This window comes from Panthera onca, chromosome B4 (assembly GCF_046562875.1).
Source record: "Panthera onca isolate mPanOnc1 chromosome B4, mPanOnc1 haplotype 2, whole genome shotgun sequence".
Classification (NCBI taxonomy): domain Eukaryota; kingdom Metazoa; phylum Chordata; class Mammalia; order Carnivora; family Felidae; genus Panthera; species Panthera onca.
In genome coordinates this window covers 43892596-43908923 of record NC_138345.1, presented here as the reverse complement: position 1 = coordinate 43908923, position 16328 = coordinate 43892596, and the positions used below count along the sequence as shown (strand labels likewise).

At 39.8% G+C, this 16328-nt stretch overlaps 1 protein-coding gene across 5 annotated transcripts in view; it reads left to right on the top strand.

Annotated features, from left to right (window-relative positions):
- The first annotated feature begins 11393 nt into the window (after positions 1 to 11393).
- The window catches only part of CLEC1A (C-type lectin domain family 1 member A), a 33341-nt gene continuing 28406 nt past the window's right edge, over positions 11394 to 16328 (top strand). For 3 of the 5 annotated variants that reach the window (XR_009617452.3, XR_009617455.3, XM_060658413.3), the window contains exon 1: positions 11395 to 11764. Coding sequence is in view for 2 of the 5 variants with exons in the window: in XM_060658413.3 (XP_060514396.1) it covers positions 11650 to 11764 (115 nt within the window). In the remaining 3 variants the exon portion in view is untranslated. Of the gene's footprint in view, positions 11765 to 16328 lie in introns of all 5 variants that reach the window. The other 2 variants (XR_013556867.2, XM_060658415.3) reach the window with 1 other exon arrangement.

Genomic DNA, 16328 nt, shown 5'->3' with positions numbered 1-16328 from the left:
CCGGCCCCTCTGCTTTTGCCAGCCAGACTCGAGGGCTCTGCTTGGCCGGCGAGCCGCCCCTCCACCCCGGCTCTCTCCCGCCAGTCTGTGGGGCGCGCACCGCCTCGCCGCCCTTCCTACCCTCTTCCGTGGGCCTCTCGTCTGCGCTTGGCTCCAGAGACTCCGTTCTGCTAATCCTCTGGCGGTTTTCTGGGTTATTTAGGCAGGTGTAGGTGGAATCTAAGTGATCAGCAGGACACGCGGTGAGCCCAGCGTCCTCCTACGCCGCCATCTTCCCTCCCACATTTGGAAGTTTTTAGCACTTTCTCAATAATGCCTGTAAAAAGGTATTATTGGAACATGTTTCCTCCTATGAGGATTTCTCTCTTTTTTTTCTCTTAAATTTTCCCACTGGTGCTATTTTTATTCCCAAAAGGGTCTTCCTTTTATTAGTGGAGAGGGAGTTACAACCTTCCCGTGGTTATTAACAAGCAAACAGAAATCATGCCAAGTTACTGGATTTTTCACTTTAAAATGTGTAATTGTATGTTATGTGAATCACTGTAATCAAAAATGTTAAAGAAACTTCTGGCCTCCAAATGCTGTGTGTAATAAACACTATCGCAATACGCCCTCTCCCCACCAGAAAATGATAATGATTCTGGCACTGGGGAGAAGGTAGTATAGTCATTTTAGATTGAAGAATAAATTTGGGTTCTCAAGTATTTAAAAACCTAAGAGAAGATGATAGAGATTTTTGGTGAAATTTCCTCATGCGTTTTATTTTATTTCTAATTTTTTTCCAATGTTTATTTATTTTTGAGACAGAGACAGAGTGTGAATAAGGGAGGGGCAGAGAGAGAGGGAGACACAGAATCCAAAGCAGGCTCCAGGCTCTGAGCCATCAGCACAGAGCCCGACGCGGGGTTGGAACCCACCAACCGCCAGATCATGACCTGAGCTGACAGTCGGAAGCTTAATGACTGAGCCACCCAGGTGCCCCTCCTCGTGCCTTTTAATATGCAAGCTTGTGCATTGTCACACATACCAAAAGAAATGTGTCAAGGGCAAAGTTAATTCAGGTTGAGAGCTAAATTAAGGCAGAAGGTGAGATTTTGAAGAGATACCATGTATTTTAGTTTTGCTTTTGGCTTGATCCGAGCCTCTTGAGCCCCAAGGACAGAGTGAATGATTTGAAGAAATCATAATCATAAAGAAAAATAATTCCGGATGCTGAATGTCCAGCTGTACTTAGAGCAGACAGGTTAGGCAATGATAAGCTGTGATTTAAAGATAAAAATGTGACTGTGACACAACTTTGGCATACAGTAAGATGGCTCTAGGCTTTCCAAAGCACACTATACCTGACTCGTCAATACATGGTTATACCACAGTTTACATGGACACGGACGTTGGAATGAACAGAAAACATGCACCTGTTGCAAGAGACAGAAAAGGGAGGATGGCTGCTAACTGAACTTAGTTCCAAAGGGTAAATTCAAGGTGGGTAATGATCATGCTACAGGAAACACTTTCCTGTTCGACGACCACCATCTTCTCTGGCCTGAGCCATTGCAGTAATTTTCGGAGTAATCTCCCAGTGACCACCCTTGCCCTTCTAAGGTCTTTTGCCAACATGGCAGAGTGATTCTTCTAAATTGAAAACAAATCATGTCAAGCCTCTGCTAAAATTCACCTCACTTCCCACGTATCTCAGAGTGAAAATAAATATAGGTAAATCAAAACAAAAAAGAAAAGACCTTTTCAATGGTCTGTGAGACAATTACTGTGGGCCACTTTACTTCTTTGACCTAATCTACTTTTCTCCTCTTCATTTATTCCATCTAGGACACTGGTTTCTCTCTTGTTTCATAATAACTGGCATGCTTCGAGCTTTCTGTTCCCTTAACCTGAATGATTCTTACCCTAGATAATCTGCAGGATGTACTCTTTCACTTCTTTCAAGGCTCTGCACAAATATCACTTTCTTAATGAGGCTGACGTCAACTGCCTAATTTAAAATTATCAACCCTCCAGGAGCCTGGGTGACTCTGTTGGGTTAAGCATCTGACTCTTGATCTCAGCTCAGGTCATGATCTCGTGGTTTGTGAGATCGAGCCCCACATCGGGCTCTGCGCTGACAGGGCAGAGCCTGTTAGGGATTCTCTCTCCCTCTCTCTCTCAAATAAATAAATACATAAATAAATAAAGAAATAAATAAAATTATCAACCTTCCTTTTTGTATATTCTCAATCTCCCTTACCTTCCAACATATTTTCATAAGTCTTGTCCTAGTCTAATATACTCTTATTGGCTTACTGTCTTTCTTGTATATCCTCTGCCTTCCTCCTAGAACATAGGCTCCAAAGGGCAGAGCATTTTTTTTTTTTACAAAACTAGAATCTGAGACTAGCACCTGAATTAAAGTAGGTGTTCAAAAGACATTTTTGTCATTGTTGAAAAAAAGTAAATGTTTAAGTACGGGTAGGAGAAATGGTAATGTAGGTTTTGTGGCAAAAAGTATCAAGAATCTACTTGAATCAGTGAATGGAGAAGAGTTTTAATTGATATTTCAGGAAAATCATAATTTTTTTTTTAAATCAAGAGTCAGACTTTTTTTTTTTTAATTTTTTTTTTAACGTTTATTTATTTTGGAGACAGAGAGAGACAGAGTATGAACGGGGGAGGGTCAGAGAGAGGGGGAGACACAGAATCTGAAACAGGCTCCAGGCTCTGAGCTGTCAGCACAGAGCCCATCACGGGGCTCGAACTCACGGACCATGAGATCATGACCTGAGCCGAAGTCAGCTGCTTAACCAACTGAGCCACCCAGGCGCCCCAGGAAAATCATAATTATTAACACTTTCTAACTTTATTTTTTTCAGGCCCCAGCTGTTGCAGTTTCTAATATTTGATCTTCCTGCTTCTTTCTACTGTGTGCTTCACTTACCTCTCCTTTCAAGTTTTATTTAAATTAAATTAAATTATTTAGAAAGTTTATCCATTTATTTATTTTGAGAGAGAGAGAGCATGAGCAAGGAAGGGGCGGAGAGAGAGGGAGAGAGACAGAAAGAGAGAGAATCCCAAGTAGGATCTTCACTGTCAGCAGTGTCCAATGCAGGGCTCAATCCCATGAACTGTGAGATCATGAGCTGAGCCAAAATCAAGAGTTGGATGTTTAACCTACTGAGCCACCCAGATGCCCCTCACTTCAAACTTTTTTACTGCCTTAGCTCCTATACCATTTTCTAATACATCAATCCAATGCAAATGACCAAATTAATTTGGGTTTACTACTTTTTACAAGGCATAAGGCAAGAGAAAATGTCTTTACGTTCGTTTTATCTAGAATAACTTGATGAACAATACACAGTTTGAGACACATGATAAATCTAGAATGTGTGCTTCCTAATCCTGCCCTCATAGGGCCTGCCTGACCCCACCCAAGCATCTTCTCCACTTTTTTATATTTAGTATGCTTGATTTAGCCAAGATGTCAACTAAAATATAGAAAAGTATTGGTAGAATAATATAATTATATTGTACTGGTTCAGAAAGGATTTTTGGACATTATCTAAAACAGTCTTCTCAGGTTAGGAAATTTAGGCAAAAATTATTACCCGGCTTCCTGGAGTCACATATAAAATCACATGTAGTTAGCAATAATTGCAGAAGTCCTGACTTCCAGCTAAATGTGTGATTGTTCATGATCGTGGTGTACCAAATATGCTATAAAATGTTAAACTGAGCTCATATACTGTGAGAAAAAAAGATGATTGAATTGACAACAGAAGAACACTTTTTTTAATTTTTAATTATTTTGGGAGAGAAAGAGAGAGAGAGAGAGCATGCACATGAGCAAGGAAGGAGCAGAGAGGCAGAAAGAGAATCCCAAACAGGTTCTGCACTGACAGAGCCCACATGGGGCCCGATCCCACAAACCATGAGATCATGACCTGAGCCAAAATCAAGAGTTGAATGCTTGACTGACTGAGCCACCTAGTTACCCACCAAAAAACGCTTAAAACAATTCAGTGTGGTAACATACAGTGTTACATTAATTTCAGGTGTACAATACAGTGATTCGTCAATTCTATACATTACTCAGTGCTTATCAGATAAATTTACTGTTAATCCCCTTCACCTATCACCCATCCCCCTACCCACCTCCCGTCTGGTAACCATTTGTTCTCTGTAGTTAAGAGTCTTATGGTTTGTCTCCTTCTTCCCCCTTTGTTCGTTTGTTGTGTTTCTTAAATTCCACATGTGAGTAAAATCATATGGTATTTGCCTTTCTCTGACTGGCTTATCTCACTTAGCATTATACCTCTAGATCCATCCATGTTGTTGTAAATGGCAAGATTTCATTCTTTTTTTATGCTTGAATAATATTCCATTGTGTGTGTGTGTGTGTGTGTGTATATATATATGTGTGTGTGTATATATATGTGTGTGTGTATATTATATAATATATATAATATATAATATATACACACACATATATATACATATATATGTATGTACATATACATACATACATACATATGTATGTACATATACATATATACATATGTATATACATATACATATATATATGTACATATATATGTATATGTATGTGTGTGTATATATATATATATTTTTTCCATTTATCTAAATTTATTCTAAATTTGACAGCTTCCATAATTTGGCTTTGTAAATAATGCTGCAGAAAACATAGGTGTGTATATGTCCCTTCAATTTAGTGTTTTCATATTCTTTGGGTAAATACCCAGTAGTGTGATTACTGGATCCTAGATTAGTTCTGTTTTTAATATTCTGAGGAACCTCCAGACTCTCTCACAGTGGCTGCACCAATTCATTCCCCAACAGTGCACAAGGGTTCCTTTTTCTCCACATCCTCAACCACACTTGTTGTTTCTTGAGTTTTTGATTTTAGTTATTCTGACAGGTATGAAGTGTTATCTCAGTGTGGTTTTGATTTGCATTTCCCTAATGATGAATGATGTTGAGCATCTTTTCATGTGTCTCTTGGTCATCCGTATGTTTTCCTTGGAGAAATGTCTCTTCATGTCTTCCGCCCATTTTTTAATTGGTTTTTGGGTGTTGAGTTGTATAATTTCTTTCTATATTTTGGATACTAACCCTTTGTTGGATATGTCATTTGCAAATATCTTCTCCCATTCAGTAGGCTGTCTTTTAGTTTTGTTGGTTGTTTCCTTTGCCGGACAGAAGCCTTTTAATTTGATGTAGTCCAAGTAGTTTAATTTTGCTTTTGTTTCCTTTGCCTCAAGAGACATATCTAGAAAAACATCGTTATGGCCAATGTCAGAGAAATTTCTGCCTACGATCTCTTCCAGGATTTTTACTGTTTCAAGTTTCACATTTAGGTCTTTAAACTATTCTGAGATTATTTTTTTTGCAAAGTTTAAGAAAGTGGTCCAGTTTTGTTCTTTTTCATGTAGCTGTACAGTTTTTCCAAAACCATTTGTTGAAGAAACTGTCTTTTCCCCATTGTTTTTTCTTGCCTCCTTTGTCAAAGATTAATTGACCATATAATTATATGTTATTTTCTGGGCTTTCTATTCTGTTCCACTGATCTATGTGTCTATTTTTGTGTCAGTACCATATTGTTTTGATCTCTATAGCTTTGTAATATATCTTGAAGTCTAAAATTGTCATACCTCTAGTTTTTTCTTCTTTTTCAAGTTTGCGTTGGCTAATTGAGTCTTTTGGGCTCCATAAAAATTTTAGGAACGCTTGTTCTAGTTCTATGAAAAAACTGTTGGCATTTTGATAGGAATTGAAATAAATCTATAAATTGCTTTGGGTAGTATAGGCATTTTAATGATATTTGTTCTTCTAATCCATGAGCATGGAATGTGTTTCCATTTGTTATATTGTGTTTTATTTCTTTCATCAGGGTTTTATAATTTTCAGAGTACAGGTCTTTCACCTCTGGTTAAGTTTATTCCTAGGGATTTTATTATTTTTGGTGAAATTGTAAATGCAATTGTTTTCTTAATTTCTTTTTCTGCTACTTCATTTAGTGTATAGAGATGCAACAGATATTTGTACATTGATTTTGTATCCTGCAATGACTGAATTCATTTATCATTTCTAGTAATTTTTTGCTGGAGTCTTTAGGGTCATATATATATATATATATATATATATATATATGTTTTAGGCACTATATATATATGTTTTAGGCACTATATATATATACATATACACATATATATGTGTATATACACATATATATACGTATATATATATATACATATACACATATATATGTGTATATACACATATATATACGTATATATATATATATACATATATATATGTATATATATATATATATATATATATATATATAATGTGCAAATAGTAAACGTTTTATTTCTTCCTCACCAATTTGGATGCCTTTTATTTCTTTTTGTTGTGTGATTGCTATGGCTAGGGCTTGCAGTAATATGTTGAATAAAAGTGGTGAGCATGAACATCCTTGTTTTGTTCCTGACCTTAGGGGAAAAATTCCCTTTTTCACCATTGAGTGTGATGTGTGTTGTGGCTTTTTCACATAAGACCTTTATTAGGTTGAGGTATGTTCCCTCTCAACCTACTTTGTTGAGGGTTTTTATCATGAATGGATGTTGTACTTTATCAAATGTTTTTTCTACATCTATCAAAATGCTTGAACTGTGAGATCATGACCTGAGCTGAAGATGGAGGCTTAACCAACTGAGCCACCCAGGTGCCCCCATCTTCTCTGATTTTGGATTTTGTTCGAGTCCCCTCTCTAGAGGAGTATCAATTATATTGATCTTTTCAAAGAATCAGCTCCTGCTTTCATTGATCTGTTCTATTTTGTTTTGTTTTTAGTTACTATATCATTCATTTCTGCTCTAATCTTTGTTTCTTTCTTTCTGCTGTTTTTGGGTTTTGTGTAGTCTCCTTTCTCTAGTTCCTTTAGGTATAAGTTTGTGTTAGGTTGTTTATTTGAGATTTTTCTTGCTTCTTGATGTAGGCCTGTATTGCTCTAAACTTTCCTCTTAGGACCGATTTTGCTGCATCCCAAAGATTTTAGACTGTTTGTGTTTTCATTTCATTTTGCTCCATGTAATTATTTTTTAATTTTTATTGTATTTTTGAGAGAGAGACACACACACAGAGCATGAGTGAGGGAATAGCAGGGGGACAGAGAGGGAGACACAGAATCTAAAACAGGCTCTAGGCTCCCAGCTGTCAGCACGGAGCCTGACACAGAGCTTGAACTCATGAACCACGAGATCGTGACCTGAGCCAAAGTAGGCACTTAACCAACTAAGCCACCTAGGCACCCCCTCTGCATGTAATTTTTAATTTCCTTTTTTGCTGTTGACCCCTTCATTGTTTAGTAGTATGTTATTTAACCTCCATGTATATGTGGTTTTTCCATATTTTTCTTTGATTGATTTCTAGTTTCATTACACTCTGGTCAGAAAAGATACATAGTATGATTTTGATCACTTGGAATTTGCTGAGACTTGTGTTATTGTCTAATATGTGATCTATTCTGGAGAAGGCTCTATGTGCATTTGTAAAGAATGTGTATTCTGTTGTTTTAGGATGGAATGTTCTCATATATCTGTTAAATCCATATGGCCCAGTGTGCCATTCAGAGCCACTGTTTCCTAGTTGATTTTCTTTTTAGATGATCTATTAATGTAAGTGGGGGGTCTTAAAGTCCCCTACAATTATTGTATTGCTATCAATTAGTTCTACCTGTTCTTAACTGTTTTATTTATTTATTTATTTATTTATTTATTTATTTATTTAGCATTATTAATATTTGTTAACTTGTATTTTTTTTGAGAGAGAGAGAGAGAGCATGAGTGGGAGAGGAGCAGAAGAAGAGGGAGAGAGAATCTCAAGCAAGTTCCACGCCCAGTGTGGAGCCTGACACGGGGCTTCATCTCATGACCTGAGTGGCAATCAAGAGTCAGATTCTTAACTGAGTCCCCCAGGAGCCCTGATTATTATGTCTTTTATGTCTTTGGGTGCTCCCCTTTTGTATGCAAAACTTTTATGTCTTTGGGTGCTCCCCTTTTGTATGCAAAACTATTTACAGTTGTTATATCTTCCTGTTGGATTGTCCCCTTAATAATCACATAGTGTCCTTCTTTGTTTCTTGTTAAAGCCTCTGTTTTAAAGTCTATTTGGTCTGATATAAATATTGCTACCTTGGCTTTCTTCCATGATACATTTCCATGATAAATATTTCCCCATCCTCTCACTTTCAATCTGCATGTTGTCTTTAGGTCTGAAATGAGTGTCTTGTAGGCAGCATATAGATGGGTACTTTTTTTTTTTTTTTTAATCCATTCTATCACCCTATGTCTCTTGATTGGAATGTTTGGTCCATTTACATTCAACGTAATTTTTTTTTTAATTTTTAAATGCTTATTTATTTTTGATAGACAGAGTGCGAGCAGGGGAGTGGCACAGACAGAGGGAGACATAGAATCCAAAGCAGGCTCCAGGCTCTGAGCTGTCAGCACAGAGCCTGATGCGGGGTTCAAACTGATGAACCATGAGATGATGACCTAAGCTGAAGTCCGATGCTTAACAAACTGAGCCACCCAGGTGCCCCATTAATTCTTGATACGTATATATTTATTGCCATTTTGTTACTTGTTTTGTGGTTATTTTTGTAGCTCTCTGATTCTTTATCCTCTTGCTCTCTTTTCACACAGTTTGCTCATTTTCTTTAGTGGTATACTCAGATTCCTTTCTCTTTATTTTTTGCTTATCTATTACTGGTTTTTTATTTGTGCTTATCATTAGGCTTGTATATAACACCTTCTGTATATGGCAGTCTATGTTAAGTTGATGGTCACTTAACTTTGAACCCATTCTTTACTCCTTTCCTCCCCACGTTTTAGGTATATAGTGTCATACTTTATATCTTTATTTTGTGACTCCCTTGACTGCATTTTACAGATATACTTCTTTTTACTGTCTGTGCTTCCTATTTTCTAACTGTTACTTATGGCCTTTCCTTCCTATTCAAAGACTCTGCTTTAACATTTCCTGTAAGGTAGGTTTAGTGATCATGAACTCCTTTAGCCTTTGTTTGTGTGGGAAACTCTTTATCTCTCCTTATATTCTGAATAATATCCTTGCCGGATAGAGAATTCTTGGCTGCAGATTTTTTTTCTTTCAGCACTTTGAATGTATCATGCCACTCCTTTCTGGTCTGCAAAGTTTCTGATGAAAAATCCTCTGATGGCCTTATAGGCTTCCCCTTTTTCCGCTCCTAAAATTCTTTTTCACTACTCTTTGCCGTTTTAATTACTATGTATGTATATATGTATCTTGGTGTGGACCTCCTTGGGTTGGTTTTGATGGGGTCTCTGCCTCCTGCATCTTGATATCTGTTTCCTTCCCCAGACTAGGGAAGTTTTCAGCTATTATTTTTACAAATAAATTTTCTGTAAAACCTTCTCTCTCTTCTTCTTCTGGGATCCCTACAATGGAAATGTTATTACACTTGATGGAGTTGCTGAGTTCCCTACGTCTATTCTCATTTTGCGTGTTTTCCTTCCTCTCTCACCTGCTTAGCTCAACTGCTCTGCATTATTCTGTCCTCCAGGTCTCTAATTTGTTCTTCTGCTTCCTCTAGGCTGCTATTTATTCCATCTAGTTTATTTTTAATTTCATTTATTATGCTCTTCATCTCTGATATGTTATTTTTAAACTCTTTAAAGGTCTCACTGATACCCTCCACATTTTGCTCAAGTCCTATGAGTGAAGTTATGATTATTACTTAAATTCTCTCTAAGGCATATTACTTATATCCATTTTGCTTAGATCTCTTGCTGTAGTTTTGTCCTGTTCTTTCATTTTGGACATATTCCTGTCTCCTCACTTTGTCTAATTCTGTCTGTTTCTGTGTGTTAGGGAAGCCAGCTACATCTCCTTTTCTTGAACCTGGTGCTTCAAGGGTATCTCCTATGTGTGCTGTGTGGGCTTTGCTGTTGAGTCTTGACTGCTTTTCTTTCAGTCCAGTCATCTGCAGTGGTTTTCTTTCCATGTTTGGGGCAGTGTTTTGTCTCTGTGGTGTTAGTGGACCAGTCTGGGGCCACCTTGGGTTCGAGCTGAGTCTGACCAGGCATTTGCCAGAGATGCAGTAGTAGCAAATTGCAGGGCACTTTCCCTGTAGTGTCCCCTAAGAAGTTTTCTTTGGTGAGTGGAGCCTACAATCTAACCCGCAGTGTGCCCCCAGCCCACTGCTGGGGCAGCCCTCTAACTGGCATGTGTGTTTATCTTCCTCTCATCCCAGGGCAGGAGTCACTTTGGAGTGATGCTGGCCCCTATTGGGGCTGCTTGCACACTGCCAGCCTTGTGGCCCCAATTTGAATGGGCTATGCCCAAGAGTTTTTTGGAACAGGCATGCCACTGCCACAGACATGGGACTGGCCAGGGTAGGATCCACAGTTTTAGTAAGGCTCATGCTGGTCTGCTTGCAAAATGAGACCTGCCGCCACCACCGCCTTTACAAAGCCAGATCTGCAAAGCATGTATGGGCAGGGCACACAGTTTCAATAAGGTGCCTGCCAGGCCTCTGTGGGACCCACTGCCACCACTCTGACTGCCAAAACTGGCCTGGGACCCTGCAAAACCTGTGGGGCGGTAGACTGGGCGTTGGCAAGGTTTGCTCTGGTCTTCTGGGGGGGAGGGGACCTGCAGTGCCAAGACTGAGGCAAGCATAATTGGAAAGGGCAGATCTTCTGAAGCAGCATGGGAAGATGGGGGGGTGGGGGGTGGGGGCTGGTGGTGTGTATTAGCAAGTTAGGTAGGGAATGTCAGCACGGCACTGGTTCCTGCAGGTGGTTGCTGTTTATGTTGAGGGGCGGGGGAGGGAAATGGCGCCTGCCAGTTCCTTTGTTTCTGGAGAAGTCCAATAGGGGAACACTTGTAAAGCTAATACTGTCCCTAACTAGCTATGTGACTTTACAACAACCGCTTCCTTCAGCTCACTGGACTTCAATCTCCCTTTTCTGTAAAATGGAAAAGCACAATCAATGAGATGTTCTCGAAATAGTTTCCGTGATGACATCCCACGTATATAACATTTCATACTACACAATATGCCCTCGCGGAAGAGGGAGGTCCTGTGGTCTGTTCTCTTTTCGTAAAGGCACAGAAGTTAACCTTCATCTAAGTGACTCAGTGAGTGTATGGTAGATAAGAAACAGGTGATACGTATCTCTTCGGCCGATTATTACTCTGCAGAGCCTGAAGGACTCTGTGTGTGATTATAAGGTCTTGCCCCCCCCCCTTTTTTTTGCACTGTACTTACACAGGAATTATAAATAAATGAACAAAAGGGATCCGAGAAGTGCAACCCTTCGAAAATTGTTCAGACGGAGACCGCCCAAATGAAAAACACATGCTATTTCCCCTCTGCCTGAGCAATTTGGCATTCCGCGTACAAGTTCCCAGGAGAGGGGCTGGGCCTCTCCAGGCAGGAACTGGAGCCAGAGGCTTCCCCTGCTACTCGCTGGGATAGAAGAACATCAGGAATGACTTTCAGTGCAGTAGTTCCTGTGGTGCTCGCAGAAGCCACGCAGCTTGGGTGCAATCAAACTGCGGCCCAGCCTCATCCCTGCAGGAATCCAGATGCAGGCCAAGTACAGCAGCACAAGGGACATGCTGGACGACGATGGGGACACCGTCGTGAGTGTGCATTCTCGAGCCTCGTCTCCAACCCAGCAGCCAGAGGCCGGACGCAAAGGTACTCTGCCTCCCGGAGTGCAAATTGGCAAGACCCTTGGGCGATGCCTGGGATGAGCTCTCTCTCTGGGGAATGCACCACATGAGGGAAAGAGAAAGCGTTTCCATGATTGATAATTACCTGTCACTGTGCACTTTCCACAACTTGTGTGCCTCGTATATGAACGTCTGAAAAACTAAGCTCAGTACGAACAAAGATGTTTATTTTTCTAAGATTCTATCGTGAGCACAGTGGTTTGCAGTTAAGGGTGTATTGTGTTTAACAAAGGTGAGATTGTATGTAGAATTAAAGCAGCATTCCTTCTCTTTCCCGGCTTCCCATGAAGGCCAAATCCAATGCTGTTCTATTTACCATCTGCAATCCGATCTGGGAATTCGCTGGTTTGGGACTCGTGGCTTTAGAAGGAGTTTTCCCAGCAGACACAGCAACCTGGGTATTTTGTCATAATTCTGCATCTTGAAGTTGTGAGGCCTCGGGAGAGTCATGTCAACCTCAGGTGTTGGTTTTTATCATCTGTGAGATGAGGTGGGATTAAAGTAAATGCTTTCTAAGGTCCCCTTAGCTTAATTCGGTGATTCGATGATCTAAATAGCGGCCTCAGATGCAATAACATCCCATTCCCTTCCCTTTTGTTCTGCTTACTACCAGAATATTACTGAGATGGTTGAAGTGAATTATAAAAATATTTAATCTTAGTTACATTTCTACCTTAGTTAAGCTTCTACCTTATGCTTCTATTTCTAATAACTCACTTTCTGACATAGCAATAAAAATATTTTTTTTCAGTCCATAGAATTCATATACAGAGAGAAGGATCTTATATCCTGGGCAACTCAGTCAATGTAAGGCGGAATGTGACGAGTTCTAGTGGAAAGACCTCACAGTGTAACACAGAAACAGGTTCTTTTTTTGTTTTTTTTTGTTTTTGTTTTTTTTTTAATATTTATTTATAGGAGACAGAGGGACAGAGTGCAAGCAGGGGAGGGGCAGAGAGAGAGAGAGAGAGAGAGGGAGAGAGATACAGAATCTGAAGCAGACTCCAGGCTCCGAGCTGTCAACACAGAGCCTGATGTGGGGCTCGAACCCACAAAGCGGCAGGATCATGACCTGGGCCGAAGTGGGACGCTTAACCGACGGAGCCACCCGGGTGCCCCAGAGCCAGGTTCCAATAGCAGCTGTGCTGCTTACAGACTGGGGTATTGGACAAGTCACTTAAGTATTCTGGGGCCTCAATTCCTTCATTTATAAAATGTTAGCGACAGTAAACACGTATACAGTGAGCGTTGTGTGCCTCAAAGTATTTTAAGCACTTGTGTATATGAAACTTCTATTTTATAGAGTGGCTGGGGTTTAAGGTTGAGAAGTTATGTAAAGTCCTTGGCATACCACAGACATACCTGTGTGTTTCTTTTCAGTATGCCATTCCTTGAGAATTCCTAAGTGTTCTGTTTAACATTTTTGTGTTAGTCTGCATCAGAGAGATTCTTTTTTTTTCTTTTTTTTTCTTTTTGAGACAGAGAGAGACAGAGCATGAACGGGGAGGGTCAGAGAGAGAGGGAGGCACAGAATCTGAAACAGGCTTCAGGCTCTGAGCTGTCAGCACAGAGCCCTACGCGGGGCTCAAACTCACAGACAGTGAGATCATGACTTGAGCCGAAGTCGGAAGCTTAACCGACTGAGCCACCCAGGCGCCCCTGCATCAGAAAGATTCTTAATCAGTGACGGGATCGTAGTATGTCCTTCTCGTTTGGCCACACTCAGGTTTTCTTCACTTCTATAAATCTGGACACATACTTTTTCACCGTTCCCTTCCACTTCTCCTTTATCAAATAACTTTGAGGTTTTCTTCCTTTCCTCTATTAAACCTTTCCATTCAGTTTCTGCTCATTGAATGATCACCACCGAGACTCACTAATGTGACTTTATCTTATTGTTTTCTTTCTACTACACTATCTACTAAGTTGTAAGAAGATACTGGGGACTTCTAGCCTCCTTGATGTGAAGCAAAGTGACAACTTTGGGATGTCAGTTTCTGTAGTCACCGATTGTGAGCCGCACGATCCGATATGTTTTCCTCCAACAAATCCTGTGAAGAATCAGCTTTTAGGGCTGTGGTTTTAAGTGGCTTGTGTATAACTTCATTTTTCATCTTTAACTAGAGCCAGGAACTCACAAAGATTAGTGATCAGCATAATCAGGAACAGGGTGTACAAATAAGTTCTGCCGAGCTAGGGGGTGGAGAGGTAGGTGGGGCAGGATAAAACAGTGAAACATCTGGCAACCTTTCCATTAGAAGGGGAAACTGAAACAGTAGGAGTAGAGGTTACAAAGAAGTGTCTTGAAGGCAAACCTCTGAAAATAGTTATCTTGCCCTTCATGTATGATACTTCGTTTTTACCTTGTGTTAATGCAAATATTTAAAGGGATGTCACTGTTGAAGTTTAATTATTTCTTAGGAAAATGATCTGATGTAATTTTACTATTAAAAATAACAGAGCAAAGGAAGGGCATGTGGGTGGCTCAGTTGGTTAAACATCCGACTTTGGCTCAGGTCATGATCTCGCGGCTTGTGAATTCGAACCTGCATTGGGCTCTGTGCTGACAGCTCAGAGCCTGGAGCCTGCTTTGGATTCTGTCTCCCTCTGTCTCTGCCCCTCCCCAGCTCATGCTCTGTTTCTCTTTCTCTCAAAAATAAACATTAAAAAAAGGAGAAGGAGGAGGAGGAGGAGGAGAAGGGGAAAAATACCAGAGCAAAACTCACTCCAGGAATATTTTGGCAATGCAGAAGATTTAAATTCTTATGATTAGAAAATTAATTTTTTTCTCTAAAATCAATAAAAATAAATTATGTCCACTCGTTTATTTCCTCGATTTTCATTTTTTCAGTATAAAAGTTATGTTCATCTTAAAAATGCTAAACAATTCAGAAGATAAAAAGTAAAAGTGAAAGACAATGTCCTCATACCTTCTTTCTAAAAACTTATGTTCAAGGTTATGTCATGCCAGGCATATTGCAAGGTATGCTAAATACAATATTGCAAAGTAATAGCAAATATAATATGATCCCTGTTTATGAGGAAACTTAAAGTTTTGTGTCTTCTTCAATTTCTATCATAAGCTTTCTATAGTTTTCAGTATACAGATCTTTTACCTCTTTGGTTAGGTTTATTCCTAGGTATTTTATGGTCTTTGATGCAATTGTGAAGGATGCAATAATGCTGACTTAAAGGAGAACATGCACCTCAATATTTATAGCAGCTCTATCAACCACTATCAACCAATTTGTTGATATTGGCTATCGACCAAAAGCCAAATTATGAAAAGATCCCAAATGTCCATCAACTGTTGAATGGATAAAGAAGCTGTGGTTTATATACAGAATGGAATGCTACTTGGCAACAAAAAAGAATGAAGTCTTGCCAGTTGCAACGACATGGATGGAACTGAAGGGTATTACATTAAGCAAAATAAATCACTCAGAGAAAGACAGAGGTATTTCACTCGTATGCGGAATGTGAGAAAGCCAACAGATGAACATAGGGGAAGGGGAGGACAAATAAGATAAAAAGAGAGAGGGAGGCACACCATAAGACACTCTTTAAACACAGAGAACAAACTGAGGATTGCTGGAGGGGTGACAGGTGGGAGGATGGGCTAAATGGGTGATGGGCATTAAGGAGGGCACTTGTTGGGATGAGCACTGGGTGTCATATATGAGAGATGAATCACTGGGTTCAGTTTCTGAAGCCAAGACTGAGCTGTATGTTAACTAACTTGAGGAAAGAAAGAAAGAAAGGAAGAAAAGAAAGAAAGAAAGAAAGAAAGAAAGAAAGAAAGAAAGGAAGAAAAAAGAAAGAGAAAGGAAGGAAGGAAGGAAGGAAGGAAGGAAGAAAGTTCCACATCATATGAAAACAAAGCTGGGAGGGTTTAAGGGGTTAGGGGCATGATAGGCAGACAGACACATGACAGAAAAGCCACGGAGGGCATAAGTAACTTTGTGTTTTCAGAAATCTATGAGCACTGCGTTCTGGCTGATGGGTAGAGTTGGAGAGAGGGGAAGCTGACAAGAGCTAGTATGGAAAGCTTAAAAGGGCCTATTATGTCATATTGAGGTATTTTCATTCCAATTCAGTACAACAAGCTCACAGAAGGATTTAAACAGGGAGTAACATAATCAGTTTTGTGTTTTTAGAAAACCATCTAGGCTGCAAGGAGGTAGATGCATTGCAGGAGTACGAAACTGCACGAGCTAATACCTAGGTAGTTAGCATTAGCTAAGTGTGAGATTAGAAGAACCTAAACTGAAGTAGTGTGAGAATGAGAAGGGGGAATCAGACGCTGAGGAGATAGAGTTTAAAGAGTTGGTGACTGGTTACAAGTGGAAAAGACAAGGAAAGAAAGAACACAGGTTGATTAGTTTCCACCGATGTTCTGTAGATGGTGTTGACAACAATTGGGGTAGAGACTCCGGGCAGTTGGAGTTGCCCAGACACTTGGATGTGTTGCAAGTGGGTTGCAAGTAAGGATTCTGAGCTACATATGTATGTGAGAATTGTTGACATCT